General features: G+C 42.7%; 1 protein-coding gene across 19 annotated transcripts in view; it reads right to left on the bottom strand.

The window, feature by feature from the left end:
- The window catches only part of xylb (xylulokinase homolog (H. influenzae)), a 382042-nt gene extending 362718 nt beyond the window's left edge, over positions 1-19324 (bottom strand). For 18 of the 19 annotated variants that reach the window (XM_072254101.1, XM_072254105.1, XM_072254112.1 and 15 more), the window contains exon 1: positions 19225-19324. In XM_072254101.1, the coding sequence (XP_072110202.1) occupies positions 19225-19275 (51 nt within the window). In that variant the 5' untranslated portion in view covers positions 19276-19324. Of the gene's footprint in view, positions 1-2320; positions 2363-19224 lie in introns of those variants that run through there. The other variant, XM_072254104.1, reaches the window with a different exon arrangement.
- Between the last annotated feature and the right edge of the window lie 960 nt (positions 19325-20284).

The following is a 20284-nucleotide window of genomic DNA, read 5'->3' as shown; positions in this document are numbered from 1 at the left end:
AGACAACAGATATCACAAGGATAATACCAGAAGTGCAGAAGGGACAATGAGATATCCATGGCAGATACATTAAGCTAGGCAAGAGATGCATACAGAACAACAGGGATGAGCAGAGCATTGTGGAACAGAGAGGCCATGAGATAGAAGTAATTCTCTGCAGGTGGCGGCACAGATACACAAGATGATGGGGTACCATCTGATGAAGACAACAAACTGTATAATAATAATAAATAAAATAGCAATACATATTGAGAACATGAGATGAAGAGTCCTTGAAAGTGAGTCCATCACTTAACTGTTTCCACAACCTATAGCTCACTTTCAAGGACTCTTCAACTCATGTTCTCGATATTTATTGCTTATTTATTATCATTATAAATTTAATCTGTTCTCAGCTCAGACTGGTAAACCTGATGTACAGTCATAGTCAAGCACACTCATTTCTCAATTGCTAGGAACTTTTGGTGGTTTTTAGTATTGTGGCTTTCTGGAGGTTTACATAAATATTGCTGTATAGGCCTATTTGTTTAATTCTATTATGTAGTAACTTTGGGATGATGCCAAATGTAGATATTACTGTTGGGACAATGAATACTCTGTTCTTGTTCCATAGTCTTTCAATTTCTTCTTATAATTCAGCATATTTGGGGTTTTTCACTTATTGCTTTCTGTATGTTATGTGTGTTTGGAATGGCTATAAAGTTGCTCGAGCTTTTTTATCCTCCACGACCCGGATAAACACGTTGATGTAGTGTGGAGGCTTCTGTGCTTCAAGGACTCCATCAAGCGATGCCAACTCAGGGCTACCCATGTTGGAACAGCTGTGGACGAGATGCCAGACGAAGATCGATCCAACCCCAGCTCCCAAATGGACAGACTTGCGTCTGCCCCTCCCGAACCACACATCTATTAGAAGTGTGAATGCCATACGAAACAACAATCCTGTAATATTATATACGGACAGTTATTATAGATTGTCCCATCTGTAATAATAGACCAGTCATAATATAGTTTGTAGGACTATTACCTCTGGGGCGCCTAGGGGCAACTCATGTAGCTACAGAACTCTCAATGGATACGAGTAAATATTCTCATTTCAGCCTGATACAGCTAAAAGCACAACTGCTTCCAAGGTCAGTAGTCATACAAGATGTCTTAATGCACTTAAACGAACTATTGCTGCTTAAAACCAACGGAAACAATACTGATTGTGGATGGATGCGTCCTTGTAGGATTCCACACAGGAAGCGTGGCTGCAGATCAGGGATACAAATGCATTTAAGGAAATGGAGTTTTAAACTCCCAATACCAACTATCTTGCAGGAAAACATGCAGTCTCTGGTGAATAAAATTGATGATCTCAGAGCTAGGCTGCTGAATCAAAGGGACATTAGGACCACGTGTGTCCTTTGTTTCGCAGAATCCTGGTTAACCCTTTCCTTACTGGATGCAGCAATTCAGATCAATGGGTTTACCATACACTGTCAAGATAGATCTATAGAGTCTCTCAAAAGAAGAGGTGGAGGAGTATGCTTCATGATCAACTCTTCTTGGTGCACAACTGTATCAGTGCTGTCCCAATTCTGCTCACCAGACCTGGAATATAGAAATATAGAAAACCTACAGCACAATACAGGCCCTTTGGCCCACAAAGTTGTGCCAAACGTGTCCCTACCTTAGAAATTACTAGGCTTACCTATAGCCCTCAATTTTACTAAGCTCCATGTACCTATCTAAATGTCTCTTAAAAGACCCTATCCTATCCGCCTCCACCACTGTTGCCAGCAGCCCATTCCACGCACTCACCACTCTCTGAGTAAAAAACTTACCCCCGACATCTCCTCTGTACCTACTCCCCAGCACCTCAAACCTGTGTCCTCTTGTGGCAACCATTTCAGCCCTGGGAAAAAGCCTCTAACTATCCACATGATCAATGCCTCTCATCATCTTATACATCTCTAGCAGGTCACCTCTCATCTTCCGTCGCTCCAAGGAGAAAAGGCCGAGTTCACTCAACCTATTCTCATAAGGCATGCTCCCCAATCCAGGCAACATCCTTGTAAATCTCCTCTGCACCTTTTCTATGGCTTTCACATCCTTCATGTAGTGAGGCGACCAGAACTGAGCAGAGTATTCCAAATGGAGTCTGACCAGGGTCCTATATAGCTGTAACATTACCCCTCGGCTCCTAAATTCAATTCCACAATTGATGAAGGCCTATACACCGTATGCCTTCTTAACCAGAGTCAACCTGCACAGCTGCTTTGAGCGTCTAGCAGTCTAGAATATCTAGCAGTTAAGTGCTGTCCTTTATACCTACCGCGGGAAATCTTTGGGATCATTTTGGTAGCAATATACATTCCACCTCAGGCCAATCTCAATCAGGCTTTAGATGATCTGAGCAATGGGATCGACATGCACGGAACAGTGCACCCTAACGCCTTCACCATCATTCTGGGAGATTTTAACCAGGCCAGTCTGGGAAAAAAAAAATCACTAAGCAATTACCATCAACAGATCACTTGCAATACCAGAGGAAACAACACACTGGACCATTGCTACACCACCATCAAGAATGCCTACCGTGCTATTCCACGCCCTCACTTCAGGAAGTCTGATCACCTGGCTGTATTTCTACTTCCTGAGTATAGACAGAGACTGAAGACTGCAGCTCCAGTAGTGAGGACCAAGAAGGTTTGGACAAGGGAAGTACAGGAGTGCCTATAGGACTGCTTTGAATCGGTGAACTGGACTGTATTCAGGGATTCATCTTCAAACCTGGATGAGTATGCTGCAGTTGTTACCGACTTCATTAAAACTTGTGTGGATGAGTATGTGCCTATAAAGACTTACTGTACATTCTCAAACCAAAAGCCATGGATGATTCAGGAAGTACATTGTCTGCCGAAGGCTAGATCTGTGGCATTCAAGTCTGGCAACCCAGGCCTGTACCAGAAAACCAGGTATGATTTGTGGAGGGCTATTTCAAGGGCAAAGAGACAATTTTGAATGAGGTTGGAGGTGACATCGGATGCACGGCAACTCTGGCAGGGTCTGCAAGACATTACCTCCTACAAAGTGAAACCCAATAGTATGAATGGCAGCGATGCTTCACTACCAGATGAACTCAAGGCCTTCTATGCACACTTTGAAAGGGAGAACACAACTACAGCTGTGAAGATCCCTGATGACCCTGTGATCTCTGTCTCAGAGGCTGATGTTAGGCTGTCTTTAAAGAGAGTGAACCCATGCAAGGCAGAAGGTCCTGAAAGAATACCTGGTAAGGCTCTGAAAATCTGTGCCAACCAACTAGCAGGAGTATTCAAGGACATTTTCAACCTCTCACTGCTATGGGCAGAAGTTCCCACTTGCTTCAAAAAGGCAATCATCATACCAGTGCCTAAGAAGAATACTGTGAGCTGCCTTAATGACTATCGCCCAGTAGCACTCACATCTAGTGATGAAATGCTTTGAGAGGTTGGTCATGACTAGACTGAACTCCCGCCTCAGCAAGGACCTGGACCCATTGCAATTTGCCTATCACCATAATACGTCAACGGCAGATGCAATCTCAATGGCTCTTCACATGGGTTTAGACCACCTGGACAACATGAACGCCTACGTCAAGATGCTGTTCATCGACTATAGCTCAGCATTTAATACCATCATTCCCACAATCCCGATTGAGAAGTTACAGAACCTGGGCCTCTGTACCTCCCTCTGCAATTGGATCCTCGACTTCCCAACCGGAAGACCCCAATCTGTGCAGATTGGTGATAACATATCCTCCTTGCTGACGATCAACACTGGTGCACCTCAGTGGTGTGTGCTTAGCCCACTGTTCTACTCTCTATATACACATGACTGTGTGGCTAGGCATAGTTCAATTACTATCTATAAATTTGCTGATGATACAACCATTGTTGGTAGAATCTCAGATAGTGACGAGAGGGCAAACAGGAGTGAGATATGCCAACCAGTGGAATGCTGTCACAGCAACAACCTGGTACTTAGTGTCAGTGAGACGAAGAGCTGATTGTGGAGTTCAGGAAGGGTAAGACGAAGGAACACATACCAATCCTCATAGAGGGATCAGAAGTGGAGAGAGTGAGCAGTATCAAATTCCTGGGTCTCAAGATCTCCGAGGATCTAACCTGGTCCCAACATATTGATGTGGTTATAAAGGCGGCAAGACAGTGACTATACTTCATTCGGACTTTGAAGAGATTTGGTATGTCAACAAATACACTCAAAAACTTCTATAGATGTACCGTGGTGAGCATTCTGACAGACTGCATCCTGTCTGGTATGGGGGGGAGGGGCACTACTGCACAGGACCGAAAGAACCTGTAGTGGGTTGTAAATTTAGTTGGCTCCATCTTGGGTACTCGCCTACAAAGTACCCAGGATATCTTCAAGGGGTGGTGTCTCAGAAAGGCAGTGTCCATTATTAAGGACCTCCAGCACCCAGGGCATGCCCTTTTCTCACTGTTACCATCAGGTGGGAGGTACAGAAGCCTGAAGGCACACATTCAGCGATTCAGGAACAGCTTCTTCCCCTCTGCCATCCGATTCCTAAATGGACATTGAAGCTTTGGGCACTACCTCACTTTTTTAATATATATTCTGCTTTTTGCACTATTTTTAATCTATTCAATATGTGTACCATAATTGATTTACTTATTTATCATTGTTATTTTATTATTTTTTCTTCTGTATTATGTATTACATTGAACTGCTGCTGCTGCTAAGTTAACAAATTTCATGACAAATACCGGTGATAATAAACTGATTCTAACTATAAAACTGGATTAGGCTTGTATTTATAGTAAGGTAAGCTGTGTTTTATGAGTTTGTATTTTAAAGCAAGATTTTGGTGAATGATGTTTGCCATTTGATTCTGCCTGTGTAAGTAATCAGATTGTGTTAAACTACAGCAACGTCCTGTAAAGTATTGGGATTGTTTTTGGCTTCCCTCAGCATTTTCTGCATTTATCATCTTGATTTTGTTGATCTTTTATGATGCAGTTTTGATTTTTTTTGTGTTAACCATCTGGTCCCGTAGCGCCACAAGCACAAGCAACTGCTCTGTTCACTGGGAAGTGTTTTGAACTCTGAGCTAAGTGCTCGATGCTTCCTTGTCCACACCTAGTCTGCTCAGATCGTGGGGATGTCTTCCGTGGAGGCTCATGATCTTTCATTGGTTAACATTTTCTTCTATAGTAATAATAAATTAATTTTTCTGGGTGGTGCTTTCATTTAAGTTTAGTGGTATGTACTTATTCTTCTTCCTCCTGTCTTAGGTAGTGTTAATCTAAGTGTGTTCAAGTTTTCCAAAATCTGTCATTTCAGTCCCTATTTTTCTTTGCAAGTTATCCAGATCAGTTTCAGATCAAGATACTATGTCAAAAGAATCCATTAATATGGGCATAGCAAAAGTGTTTATTGCCTGCTATATTTTTACTTTTGAACTCTGTTTGTCAGATTGTCTTAAGCCTTGTAGTAAATTCGTTGTAAGTTTATTTCTTTTTTTTCTTTTTGTATTTGCACTTTGTTGCCTTTTACACGCTGGTTAAACGCCCAAGTTGGTGTGGCCTTTCATTGATTATTATTGAGGACACTCGCAAGGAAATGCATCTCAGGGTTGTATATTGTGACATATATGTACTTTGATAATAAATTTACTTTGAACTTTGAAGTGAGTACAAGAGTTGAGACATTATCTTGCTTTTGTACAACACAAATTGAAGAGACTGCACATGGAATATTGATGCAGTTCCAGTAGCTATACTATAGGAAGGATGTGATTACTCTAGAGCAGGTGCAGTAAAGGTTCACAAGGATATCAGGAGTGGAGAGTTTGAGTTATAAGGAAAGGCTAGATAGACTAGAATTGTTTTTCCAGCAGCAAAAGAAGCTGAGGGGTGAGGTTATAGCAGTTTATAAAATCATGAGAGGCATAGATAAGGTGGATGGTCACAGCCTTTTTTCTCCCCGATCGTAGGAGAGTTTAAATCTATAGAGCATAGGTTTAAGGTGATGGGGGAAGAATTGAAGGGGACCTCAGCAGCAAGTTCTATACACAGTACATGCTGGATATATCTGGAACACGCTATCAGAGGAAAGTGTAGAGGAGGGTGAAATTACAACATTTAAAAGATATTTGGACAGGAAATGTTTAGCAGGATAAACATCAGCTTATATTTTTTTTTAAAGCAGCCTGTTATTCCAGGACCACCAAGCAGTGAAATGCTATGTACAACCAACTTGTTAAAGCAAGAGAATACAAAGAAATCTTCAGTAAATGGCCAACAAAGGATGGTGAATAGGTCTGGGTAACAACTAGTGAGGTAATCAAGGCAAACACTAACATTAAACATCAGTGAGGAAGGGGTAAAGATATAGACAAACAACTTTCCAGAGTCCATGAACAGTATATTTAGTTAAGCTCAAGGTGAAAACAGTATCAAGGTTGCACAACAGCTGAGCTGATAGAATCATGAGGCTGATAAGTGAAAACCATGCTGTGCAAATATGCTGTTTCTATCTAGAAGCATAATGAATCAACTTGGAGATAATGTTATCCAAAGGATATTTGGGGTTGAGGAAATTCATGCTTATTATACAAGTATAGCCAACATTTACTAGTCAGCTAAACAAAAATAACTTCGGTCATCAGATAAAGGGAACAAAATATAACACTTAATTACTGTGTCAATTTTAAGGATTATGGAAAAAAATGACTGATCACAATTACTAAATAGAGAAGTTATTAAAAAAGTTAGAAAAGTTCAACAAGTTCGAAGTAAATTTATTATCAAAGTACATATGTCACCATATAGAATCCTCAGATGCACTTTCTTGCAGACACACTCAATAAATCCAAAACCATAATAAAATCAAAGAAAGACTGCACAACATGAGCGATCAACCAGAGTGCAGAAGAAAACAAACTGTGCAAATATAAAAAGAAAGAAATAAGAGTAATAAATAAATAAGCAATAAATATCAAGAACTTGAAATGAAGGGTCTTTGAAAGTGAGTCCATTGGTCGTGGGAACATTTCAATGATGGGGCAAGTGAAGGTATCCCGCTTGGTTCAAGAGCCTGATAGTTGAGGGGTAGTAACTGATCCTGAACCTGGTGGTGTGAGTCCTGAGGCTCCTGTATCTTCTTCCTAATGGCTGCAGCAAAAAGAGAGCATGTCCTGGGTGGTGGAGGTCCCTGAAGATGAACACTGCTTTCCTGCTACAGTGTTTCATGGAGATGTGCTCAATGGTGGGGAGAGCTTTACCTTTGATGGACTGGACCGCATCCACTTCTTCATGTAGGATTTTCCATTCAAGGGCATTGGTGTTTCCATACCAGGCTATGACGCAGCCAGTCAATATACTCTGCCCTACACATCTACAGAACTTTGTCAAAGTTTTTTTTTTGCACCTCATGCCAAATCTCTGCAAACTCCTAAGTAAGCAGCACCGGTGTGCTTTCTTCATAATTGCACTTACCTGCTGGGCCCAGGATGGGTGCCCCAGAATAATAACACCATCAGTGAGAATTATACAACGGTTTAACAACAAACAGTAAGAATTATAAGGGAATGTCACATCTCAAACAACAATCAACAGTGTCAGAAAGACTTAAAACTATACACAATAATCTCCTCAAACCAAACATATATCCCTTGTCTAAGATATCATAGTCTTGCAACCAAACAGCAGTTCATAACAAATGGCATGGTTTCCTTTCCGGCAATGCATCAAAATGAGTTTTCAAATAGAAAACATTTTGCATTTAATGTTATAATGTTCTGAAATACCCAGGATTGAATGCAAACCATATTTCCTTCAAAATGAAGATCAAAGCGCTACTGTAGATGGGAAGACAAGCTACTATGACTGATTCGTAAGATAAGTAGCTTTGTTCAATTTGAAAATGTGTGTTTAAGATTTTTGTAGGTTAGCCAATCTTTTGTATGTTTAATATATAGTGTAATAATCTAAAAATAGGCTTAAGGCAATAAATCAACCATTATCTAAATGAACCATAGAGAAAGTTTATGCAAGTATGACTAAGTCATTCTACCATTATATCCTTGAGCCGTGAAACATTCCCTCTAATCCTTTAGTTCACCACTTCAGTGGCATAACACATTGATCACATTAACTAAGTAGAGCCTGTGACTCAGAGGTAAAAGGCAAGTTGTAATTATTCACTTTAGCTTAATGCTTCCAAGTGTCTCAACACGTTTTCATCATCTTAAGTATTGCAATCATTTCCATCAATGTTGTTAGTTGTTAAATAACCCTGAAGATCAGAGAGACTTAAAAATTGTTAAAATTAATTACAGGTTATTCCAAAGCAAAACAGTGCCCTAGTATTTGCCTTCCATCACATTCTGCCGGAGACATTTCAAGCGCAGAGACTTTGCACTATGCCCGAGGCCTACTCACTGCCAAAACCTAACCCTGACTGCAGCATATAGAGTATGACGGAGATCAGGTGAGTGCAAACTGCCAGTAATTCCAAGCAATGGCCTGATCCAATAAACTCGAATGAAAAAGCAATGATGGAGGCAAAATGTTTGCAGAGCATAGACCAAATTATGGGTAGAACTGTTTACAATGAAGGAAAGAAAGTCAGGGATTCAGACAGAGCTCAGAGTGAATACAGATGCAAGATGAAGGAGCGGGTCATCACAAAAATGACAAACATTATCCATATCTCCTTTGTAAATAAATGAGATAAAACTCTTCACTGTTTTGAACTGAAATATCTTTTATCTTACTCAACTGCTGGCATGGTCAAGAACAAGAATAACCATGCAGCAGTTCGGGTGTCTTAACAAAATTTACATCACAATGTCTGAGGTTGTAAAACAAGGTGGAAAAGGAACGAGAATTTTTTAAGTTCTTTTTCTTCCCCCAGAAAGAATCTGCACCTTCAGTGGAAACATGCCAGACTCCCACTGTCAGAGATTACGTGCAACAGTTGGGGGTCAAAGTACAGGCTTGGTACAAGAATTGGGTTACATTTTAAAAGGTCAGAAGATAGTTGAAGAGTTATTTTTTCATGAGTTTTTTTAATTAATCAATAATGGTGTCAAATGTAAGCCAAAGATGCTGTTGAATATAGAACACATTGAAAGAGAAAAAAATGCTTGTTCAGCAACTCCATTTATTGAAATTAGTTACTGTATAAGAAGTGTTCCATAATTTGTCTATAAAAAGTACACAGATATTTGCAGTGCAGTAGCAATAAAAAAAAACCAAAGCACACACTGTGTTGCTGCCCTCCTGCTAACTTTTCTTTCCCTGGAAACTTTAATGAAAGATGAAGAAACCTGTGTATAATCAACATGATCCATAGTTAAATATTAAAAATAAGCCGCTGTGCAATTGTGGCTAAGTTGCTGCACTGCTTCAATAGAGGAGTACAGCAACATGGAAGAGAGGAATGCTAGCTTGTGATTTATCGTCTCCGACGCAGCATCAATTGCATTTCAAGGTACAAAATTGCTTTAACTTAGCAGTTTCCAACTTTTTTTTTACGCTATGGACCCCTACTGAGGGAACTCCTGCTTTAACTGATTTTCATCATCTTTTTAGGATGACTAAAACTCGAAAAATTCCTAAAACGCGCTGGTGGCCAATAAACTTAATGATGAAGCCTCAAGTCACACTGACCACATACATGATGGACAGTCAGATATACTGTGCATATCGTATTGGCATATAAAACTCAGCATATCACCAACTATGGTGCAGCCACTGCTTCAAAGCATTACTGCCCAAGTTCAATCCTGACTCCCAGTGTTGCCTGTTCTCCACAACTACGTAGGTTTCTACCAGGTCCTCCAGGTCCAGCCCACATCCCAAACACAAGGATTGATAGTATAAATTGTATGCTGTAAATGACACCATGATGAGAATGAGGGGGTGGAGGAGAGACGGTTATTTATTTTTTTTTATTTTACTTAGTGTTAGAGCATGGAGTAGGCCCTATGAGCCACACCACCCCAGCAACCACAATTAACCCTAACCTAAGCTTGGGACAATTTACAATAGCCAATTAACCTACCCACTACATTTTTGGAGTGTAGGAGGAAACCACAGCGCCAGGGCAAAACGCACGTATTCCACAGGGAGGACAGACGAGGGGTGATTGATAAGTTCGTGACCTAAGGTAGAAGGAGTCTATTTTAGAAAACCTAACACATTTATTTTTCAACATAGTCCCCTCCTACATGTACACACTTAGTCTAGCGGTCGTGGAGCCTACGGATCCCTTCTTCGTGGAAGTGGTCCGCAGCAGGAGTGATTGGTAAGTTTGCGGCCTAAGGTAGAAGGAGATGAGTTATTAACTTCAAACCTTCTGCATTATCACTCAAAGAGTTGAACTGCACGTGCATGTAACAAGAGCATCCTCCAGGTGGTCCACAGCAGGGGTGATTGATAAGTTCGTGGCCTAAGGTAGGAGATGAGTTACACAGCGCTCGTTACATGTACATGCAGTTCAACTCTTTGAGTGGAAAAATGCAGAAAGTTTGAAGTTAATAACTCATCATCTTCCACCTTAGGCCACGAACTTATCAATCACCCCTGCTGCAGACCACTTCTACAAAGAAGGGATCCGTATGCTCCACGACTGCTGGACTAAGTGTGTACATGTAGGAGGGGACTATGTTGAAAAATAAATGTGCTAGGTTTTCTAAAATAGACTCCTTCTACCTTAGGCCACGAACTTCTCAATCACCCCTCGTATAGTGACTCCTTACAGATCAGCACCAGGTTGTACTCTGAACAATGGGATGCCCCGAACTGTAATAGCATCACACCAACCAGTACAATACTATGGCACGCATTCATGAGAATCAAGAAATAAAGGAAAAGTGAGTGGGGGAACTGTAATGCTCTGGGTACAACGATGGACTCAGTAAACCAGTTAAGACCATCGTACCATAAGACAGGAGCAGAATTAGGCCACTCAGCCCATTGGGTTTGCTTCACCATTCCATCATGGCTGATTTATTAACCCTCTCAACCCCATCTCATGTCTTCTCCCTGTAACCTTTGACGCTCTGACTAACCAAGAACCTATCAACCTCCGCTCTAAATATACTCAATGACTTGGCCTCCACAGCTGTCCGTAGTAATGAATTCCAGATTCACCACCTTCTGCCTAAAGAAATTCCTTCTCATCTTTGTTCTCAATGGACATCCCTCTATTCTGAGGTGTGCCCTCTGGTCCTAGACTCACCCACTATAGGAAACATCCTCTCCACATCCAATGTTTGGCCTTTCAATATTCAATAGGTTCAATGAGATTCCACGCCTCATTCTTCCAAACTCCAGCTAATAAAGACCCAGATCCATCAAACACTCCTCATATGTTAGCCCCTGCATTCCCTGAAATCATTCTTGTGAACCTCCTCTGGACACTCTCCAATGCCAGCACATCTTTTCTTAGATAAAGAGCCCAAAACTGTTCACAATACTTCAAATGTAGTCTGGCCAATGCCTTATTAAGCCTCAGTATCACACCTTTGTTCTTATATTCCAGATCTCTCAAAATGAATGCTAACATTGTACGTATTTGCCTTCCTTACCATCATCTCAACCTGCAAGTTAACTTTCAGAGAATCCTGCACAAAGACTCCCAAGTCCCCTTGCGCCTGATTTTTGAATTTTCTCCCCATTTTGAAAATAATCTACTCTTTTATTCCTTTTACCAAAGTTCATGACAATATACTTCCCTCCAGTGTATTCCATCTTTGCCCATTCTCCCAAACTGTCTATAAGTTATTCCGCAGAGCCTCTGCTTCCTCAGCACTACCTACCCCTCCACCTATCTTTGCATCGTCTACAAACTTGCCCACAAAGCCATCAATTCTGCCATCCTTATTGTTGACATATAACATGAAAAACACTCCCAATACAGACTCCTGCACAACACCACTTGTCACCGGCAGCCAAACAGAAAAGGCCCTCTTTACTCCAACTGTTCTCTCTTGCCAATCATCTATTCTTGCTAATACCTTTCCTGTAATACCATGGGCTTTTATCTTATTAAGCAGCCTTAAGTGCAACAACTTGTCAAAGGCTTTCTGAAAATCCAAGTAAATAGCATCTAATGACTCTCCTTTACCTATCCTGCTTATTATTTCCTCCAAGAATTCCAACAGATTTGTCAGGCAAGATTTTCCCTCAAGGAAACTAAACTGACTTTGGCCTAATTTATCATGTGCCTCCAAGTACCCCAAATCCTCATCTTTAATAATGGACTCCAACATCTTCCCATCCACTGAAGTCAGGCTAAATGGGAAGAATTTCCTTTCTTCTGCCTCCCTTCCTTCTTATAGAATGCAGTGACGTTTGCAATTTTCCAGTGCCCCGGAAACATTCCAGAATCTAATGATTCTTGAAAGATCATTGCTACTGCAATATTTTCAGCTACCTCTTTCAGAATCCTGAGACATTGCCTACTTTGTCCAGATGACCTACCTACCTTAGGACCTTTCAGCTTTTCAAGCACCTTCTCCTTAGACTACTCATTTCTGCCACCCCCACCCAACACTCTTGAATTTCTGGCATTTTGCTGTGAAGACTGATGAAAAATACTTAAATTCATCCACCATTTCTTTGTCCCCCATTACTACCTCTTTAGTGTCACTTTTCCAGCAGTCCAATGTCCACTCTTACCTCCTTTTTATTCTTTATATATCTGCAGAAAAACTTTTTGTATCCTTGTTAATATTATTGGCTATCTTACCTTCATACTTCATCTCTTCTCTCCTTGGGATTTTTTAGTTCCCTTCTGTTGGTTTTTAAAATGTTTCCCTATCTTCCAATTTCTCACTAATTTTTGCTATACTATATGCCCTCTCTTTTGTTTTTTTGCTGTCTTTGACTTCCCTTGTCAGCAACAATTGCCTCATCCTCCCTTTGGAATCCTTGTTATTCTGAGATGTATCTATCCTCCGCCTTATGAATTGTCCCCAGAAACTCCAGCCATTGCTATTCTGCGATCATCCCTGCTAGCATCTCCTTCCAATCAACGTTGGCTAGCTCCTCTCTCTGTAATTCAATTTACTCCTCTGTAATACTGATAATCTGATTTATTATGATAATTGTCTTCTAAGGGTTCCTTTACCTTAAACTTCCTAAACTCCCTGTTATTACACAACAGCCAATCGAATGTAGCTGATCCCCTAGAGCAGTGGTCCCCAACCACTGGGCCGCAAAGATGTGCTACCGGGCCGCGAGGAAATGATATGATTTAGCGATATGAAACAATATGAGTCAGCTGCACCTTTCCTCATTCCGTGTCACGCACTGTTGAACTTGAACACATCACACCTTCCCCCCCCCCCCCCCACCGGTCCGCAGTGCAGAAAAGGTTGGGGACCCCTGCCCTAGAGAACTCAACCACAAGCTGCTCTAAAAAGCCATCTTGTAGGTATCCTACAAATTCCCTCTCTTGGATTCCAGCACCAACATGATTTTTCCCAATCTACATGCATCTTGAAATCCCCCAAGACTATTGTAACATTATCCTTTCCACATGCCTTTTCGATCTTCCATTGTAATTTATATCTGACACCCTGGTTACTGTTCAGAGGCTTCCAACAGGGTCTTTGTACCCTTGCAGTTTAACTCCACCCACAAGGATTCTACATCTTCCGATCCTATACTTTCGTAGCATGGATCCGAAGACATGTATTAATTGACTATTTCTCATCAGTATCCACTCATCAGAGCACCGTTGTTACAGAATTCTGGAAGAGGAAAGATGACGTGGTTTTCCTAAAGAAAGTATTGGATGCCTAATGGGTAAAATGTAGGTGACTATCCAGAGCTTGATGAGACATTTCCCAGATTGCCATAGGAAGCCAGGAAGGAGACTGCTGAGTACTGGATTGAGATTTATAAATCTTTGTTGGCCACAGGTGAGGTGCCATATAACTGGAGGAGAGTCAGTGATATTCAATGAGGACAGTGGACTAAGATAGGTAATTATAACCCTAAAGTAAATCTAAAGACATTGGTTAGGCCACACTTGGATTATTTTGTGCAGTTTTGGGCCACATAACTAAGAAAGGATGCGCTGGTATTGGAAAGGGGCCAGAGGAGTTTTATGGGAATAATCCCAGGAATGAAAGGGTTAACATATTTAATGGCTCTGGGGCTGTACTCGCTGGAGTTTAAAAGCATAACATGGGATCTTATTGATACCTACCGAATCTTGAAGGGCCTAGATAGACTGGATGTGGAGAGGATGTTTCCTATAGTGAGGTATTCTAGTACGAGAGGGCACAGCCTCAAAACAGGAGGACATTCCTTTCGATCAGAGATGAGGAGGAACTTCTTTAGCTAGAGGGTGGTGAACCTGCAAAATTCATTGCCACAGACAGTTGTGGAGGCCAAATCACTGGGTATATTTACGGCAGAGGTTGATAGGTTCTTGATTAGTAAAGGCGTCAAAAGTTACAGGGAGAAGGCAGGAAAGTGGGGTTGAGGGGGAAAACAGATCAACCATGATCAAATGATGAAGCAGACTCAACAGACCAAGTGGGCCAATTCTGCTCCTACGTCATATGGTATGGAAGTAAGGGATAGGATTAATCTTTAGAGGGACTATTCAAAGACAGTCAGCATGGCTTTGCTATATGAATCCTGTCTCTTCAATATGATTCAGTTTTTCAAAGAGATAACAAAATGCGTGAGTGCAGAGTGGTTGAAGAGGCAGGATTCATATAGCAAAGCTATGCTGACTATCTTTGAATAGTCACTCTATAAATTGATCCTGTCCCTCACAATATTTTTCCAGTAGCTTCCATACCATAGACTTCAATAAAGCCTTTGACCGTGATCCACATGGGGAAACTGGTCCAAAGGTTTACAGCACCTGGGATCCAAGGCAGGTTAGCAAACAAGATTCAAAACAGATGATGATCACAGAGGGTTGTTTTTCTGATTGGAAGCCTGTGGCTAGTGGTGTAACGGAAGCACAGACCCCTTATTTTGTATTTGTGTGCCCTTGTTCCTGACGCTCCCACTAGTGAAAAAAGAGTGACCATAGTCAAACATACAAAAAAAAAGGGTTTGATAACAAGCTTTATTTATTTCAAAACATCCAATTCACCCGAGTCTACACCCCAAATTAATTTAACCCAATCCACAACCAAAACATTAATAACATCATAATACACAAGAGCAGAATTAGGCCATTCAGTCCCATCAAGTCTGTTCTGCCAGTCAATCAAGGCTGACTTATTATCCCACTCTACCCCATTCTCCTGCGCTCTCCTCATAGCCTTTGAAGCCTTCAATAATCCAACTTAAATATAGTCAATAACTTAGCCTGCACAGCCACCTATCACAATGAATTCCACAGATTCTCTAGCTGAAGAAATGTTTCCTCATCTCTGTTCTAAATAGTCATCCCTCTATTCTGAGGCTGTGCCTTCTGGTCCTAGACTCTCCCACTAGAGGAAACATCCTCTCCACATCCACACTATCCAAACGTGCGATATTTAGGTTTCAATGGGATTCTCCCCCTCATTTTTCTAAATCCGTCAAGTACAGACCATTTAAATGCTCCTCATATGTTAACCCCTTTGTTCCTGGGATCATTCATGCGAATCTTAAGAGAGTAAGACAGCAGAAAGGAAATTAATATAGACCAGTTAGCCTGACCTCAGTGGTTGGGAAGATGTTGGAGTCAATTGTTAAGGATGAAATGATGGAGTACTTGGGTGACACAGGACAAGATAGTACAAAGTCATCATGGTTTCCTTCAGGGAAAATCCTACCTGATATACCTGTTGGAGTTCTTTGAGGAGATTACAAGTAGGATAGATGCAGTGGATGTTGTATATTTCGACTTTTAGAAGGCCTTTGACAAGGTGCCACACATGAGGCTGCTTACTAAGTTAACAGCCTATGGTATTACAGGAAAGTTACTAACATGGTTAAGAGCATTGGCTGATCAGTAGCAGGCAGCAAGTGGGAATAAAAGGATCCTGCTCCGGTTGGCTACCAGTGACCAGTGGCGTTCTGCAGAGGTCGGTGTTGGGACCACTTCTTTTTACGCTGTGTATCAATGATTTAGATCAATGGTCCCCAACCTCCGGGCCACAGACTGATACACTGCCGCGAAGAATGCAGCGGTGCAGTGGTAGCCGGAACGCACCCAGCACATCTTTAAGAAAAAAGCCGAAATAAACAAGCTAATTGTTTGGGGACCAACAAGCTAAGTGGTTGGGGGCCACTGATTTAAATGACGGAATAGATGGCTTTGTTGCCAAGTTTGCAGATGATACAAAGATTGGTGGAGGGGCAGGTAGTGTTGAGGAAACAGATAGGATGCAGAGTTGAGGATTTAAGACAGATTAGGACAATGGGCAAGAAAGTGGCAAATGAAATACAATGCTGAAAAATGCATGGTCATGCACTTTGCTAGTAGAAATAAATGTGCAGACTATTTTCTAAACAGGGAGAAAATCTAGGAATCTGAGATGCAGAGGGACTTGGGAGTCCTTGTGCAGAACACGCTGAAGGTTAACTTGCAGGTTGAGCTGGTGGTGAGGAAGGCAAATGCCATGTTAGAATTCATTTCATGACGTCTAGAAGGTAAGAGCAGGGATGTGATGCTGAGGCTTTATAAGGCACTGGTGAGGCCTCACCTTGAGTATTGTGAACAGTTTTGGGCTCCTCATCTTAGAAAAGATGTGCTGACATTGGAGAGGGTCCAGAGGAGGATTCCAGGAATGAAAGGGTTATCATACAAGGAACGTTTGATGGCGCTGGGTCTGTACTCACTGAAATTCAGAAGGATGAGTGGGGGATCTATTTGAAACCTTTCAAATGTTGAAAGGCCCAGACAGAGTAGATGTGGAAAGGATGTTTCCCATGGTGGGAGAGTCGAGGACAAGACAGCATAGCCTCAGGATAGAGGGGCACCCTTTCAAAACAGAGATGCAGAGAAATTTCTTTAGTCAAAGGGTGGTGAATTTGTTGCCACATGCAGCTGTGGAGGCCAGGTCATTGGGCATATTTAAGGCAGAGATTGATAGGTTCTTGATTGGACGTGGCATCAAAGGTTACGGGGAGAAGGCTGGGAACTGGGGTTGAGGAGATAGAAAACAGGATCTGCCATGATTGAATTGCGGAGCAGACTCGATGGGCCAGATGGCCTAATTCTGCTCCCATGTCTTATAGTCTTATGGTATATGGAATCACCGCTGGACCTTCTCCAATACCAGCACATCTTTTCTTAGCTAAGGTGCTCAGAACTGCTCACTACACTCAAAGTGTGGTCTGACCAATGTCTTATAAAACCCCAACATTAAATCCTTGCTCTTGTGTTCTAGTCCTCACAAAATGAACGTTAACATTACAATTGCCTTCCTTACCACCAACACAACCTGGAAGTTAACCTTTAGGGAATCCTGCACAAGGACTCCCAAGTCCCTTTGCACTTGTGAACTATTTCCTAAATGGGAAGAAAATTCAAAAATCTCATCTTTATTCCTTCTGCCAAAGTGCACTTCCCTACACTACATTCCATCTGCCATTTCTTTGCCCAGTCTCCCAATCGGTGTATGTTCTCCTGTAACAACCCTGCTTCCTCAACACTACCTGAGCCTCCACCTATCTTTGAGTTGACTGCAAACTTGGCCACCAAGCCATCAATTCCATTATCCAAATCATTGACCTATAAAGTGAAAAGAAGCAGTCCTGACACCAACACCACTAGTCACCAGCAGCCAACCACTAAAGGCCCCCTTTATTCCCACTCTTTGCCTCCGGCCAGAGATCCAATTTTCTAGCCATGCTGGTTTCTTTCCTGTAATATCATGGGTTCTTATCTTGTTCAGCAGCCTCATGCATGGCACCTTGTCAAAGGTCTTCTGAAAATCCAAGTACACAACATCCACTGATTCTCCTTTGTCTATCCAGCTTGTTAATTCCTCAAAGAATTCCGACAGATTTGTCAAGCACTGTTTCCCCTTAAGGAAACCATGCTGAATTTGGATTACTTTATCGTGTGCCTTCAAGTAACCCGAAACCTCATCTCGTGGGCATTCTACAAATTCCCTTGCTTGGGATTCAGAATCAACCTGGCTTTCCCAAACCACCTGCATATTGAAAACCTCCATGACTACCACAACATTGTCTGTTTTACATGCTATTTCTATCTCCCATTATTATTTGTAGCCCACCTGCTGGTTACTGTTCAGAGGCCCATGTATAGCTCCCAACAGGGAGTTTTTAACCTTACAATTTCTTAACTCTACCTACAAGGATTCTACAAATCCTTTGTCACCTCTTACCAAGGATTTGGCTTCATTTTTTACCAAGAGCCAACCACACTACCCCCTCTGCCTATTATTTCAATACAATGTGTATCCTTGGATGTTCAGCTCCCAACTACGATCTTCTTTCAGCCACGACTCTGATGCCTACATCATACCTGTCAATCTTTAACTGCACTACCAAATCATCTACCTTATTCCAATTATTGTGTGCATTCAATGTGACATCTTCAGTCCTGTATTCATCACCCTTTTTCAGTCTGTTACATTTTAACTCATCCCACTGACCGCAATTTTGTCCTATCAACTGCTTGTCCTTCCTTACAGTCTCACAACATGGGACTGGTTGTATACAAACTGCCCCATTGTCAGCCCTATCACTCTGGTTCACATTCCCCTCCCCCCCGACAAATTCATTTAAATCCTCCCCAACAGCTCTAGCAAAACGTGCCGCAAGAATATTGATCCCCTTTGGGTTCAGGTGCAACCCATTCCTTTTGTACAGGTCATGCCTTCCCCCAATGAACCAGTAATCTGAAACCCTGCCACCAGCACCAATTCAGCAACCACACGTTCTTACCCTCACTATCCCTTGGCATAAGCATCAACCGTACAGCACCCTATTCCAACACCACTAATCATGACTGTAAGCCCGTCCTGATGCGTACAAGCCCCTCAGACTTACACCAGGTCCATACCCCACCTCCATCCTCTCCTTCTTTCCTCCCTAACACCAGACTTATCCCTAACCACGGTTTCAACCAACCGCCCTGCACGCAGTAGATGATAATCTGCCATCGTGGACCACCAGCTGAAGATGCCCAGGACGCCGGTGAGGAGACGGAAACCAATAGGTGGGGAGGGTACGGCCCCGCCCGTCACCTGCCAGCCCGAGTGCGCCTCACCTGCTGCGTGCTGAGGTCGATGCCCAGGTAGCACTGTCCGCCCGCCGCCATGCTCGCTGACAACGGGCGGGCGCGCGCCGGCTGGCCGGAAGGGAGAGTAGGGCGCGAGGCGGGCGCGCGGTTTACGCGCAGCACGGGGGAGGCGGGGAAAACAGCGGAGGGTGGGCGGGACTAATGTGCCAGCGGGATTAAACAGAGCGCGGCGGAAAAGATCCTCCCCAATCCTGAGGAGGGGTCTCGATCCGAAACGTCGACTGTTTACACGTTTTCAGGCCGCCTGGCCTGCTGAGTTCCTCCAGCATTTTGTGTGTGTGAAACACGGTTCGTGGTGAGCCAGGAGCGGCGGAACTGAAGGCGAGCACCGAGGAGGAGCGATGCGGGACGGAGAGAGCCCGTGCATTGGCAGGCTGTCGAGCTAATCAGCTAGAGGGGCCGGGTGAGTGGGGATGCCGCCCTCATGGTGACGTGCCTCAGTCCTCAGCGTCGATCTGTGTTCATCTTCTCTCAATCTTTCCCAGTTATATCGACCTCCTGCTTCAGTGGATGGAGTCAATGCGTCATGGAGTGCTACAGCACAGAAAAAGACCCAACGCCCATCGGTTATTATGCCTAGTCCCACCAACCCGCACCTGGACCATGGCCCTCCATATCTCATGTATCCACTAACCCATCCAAACTTCCTCTTAAATGTTGTGATCGAACCTGCATCCACCACTTTCGATGGCAGCTCTTTCCACCCTCTGAGTGAGGAAGTTCCACCTCGTGTTCCCCATTAAACATTTCACCTTTCACCCTTAATGGAATAAAGGGAATTCCAGAGACTAGAGAGGAGCTTGCCCAGGTGGATTGGAGGGGTACAGTGGCGGGGATGCTGACAGAACAGAAGTGGCCGAAGTTTCTGGGAATAGCTCTCAAGGCGCAGGGTAGATATGTCCCTCAGAATCAGGTTTATTATCACCAGCATGTGTCATGAAAGTTGTTCTTAAATGGTGGCAGTAGGCTGACAAGGGAAATTAAGGATTGCATGAAAACCAAGGAAAGGGCATATAAGGTAGCAAAA

The sequence above is a fragment of the Mobula birostris genome, chromosome 3 (assembly GCF_030028105.1).
Source record: "Mobula birostris isolate sMobBir1 chromosome 3, sMobBir1.hap1, whole genome shotgun sequence".
Taxonomy (NCBI): domain Eukaryota; kingdom Metazoa; phylum Chordata; class Chondrichthyes; order Myliobatiformes; family Myliobatidae; genus Mobula; species Mobula birostris.
Note: the sequence above shows the minus strand (reverse complement) of the source record. Positions and strands in the feature narration are given on the sequence as shown.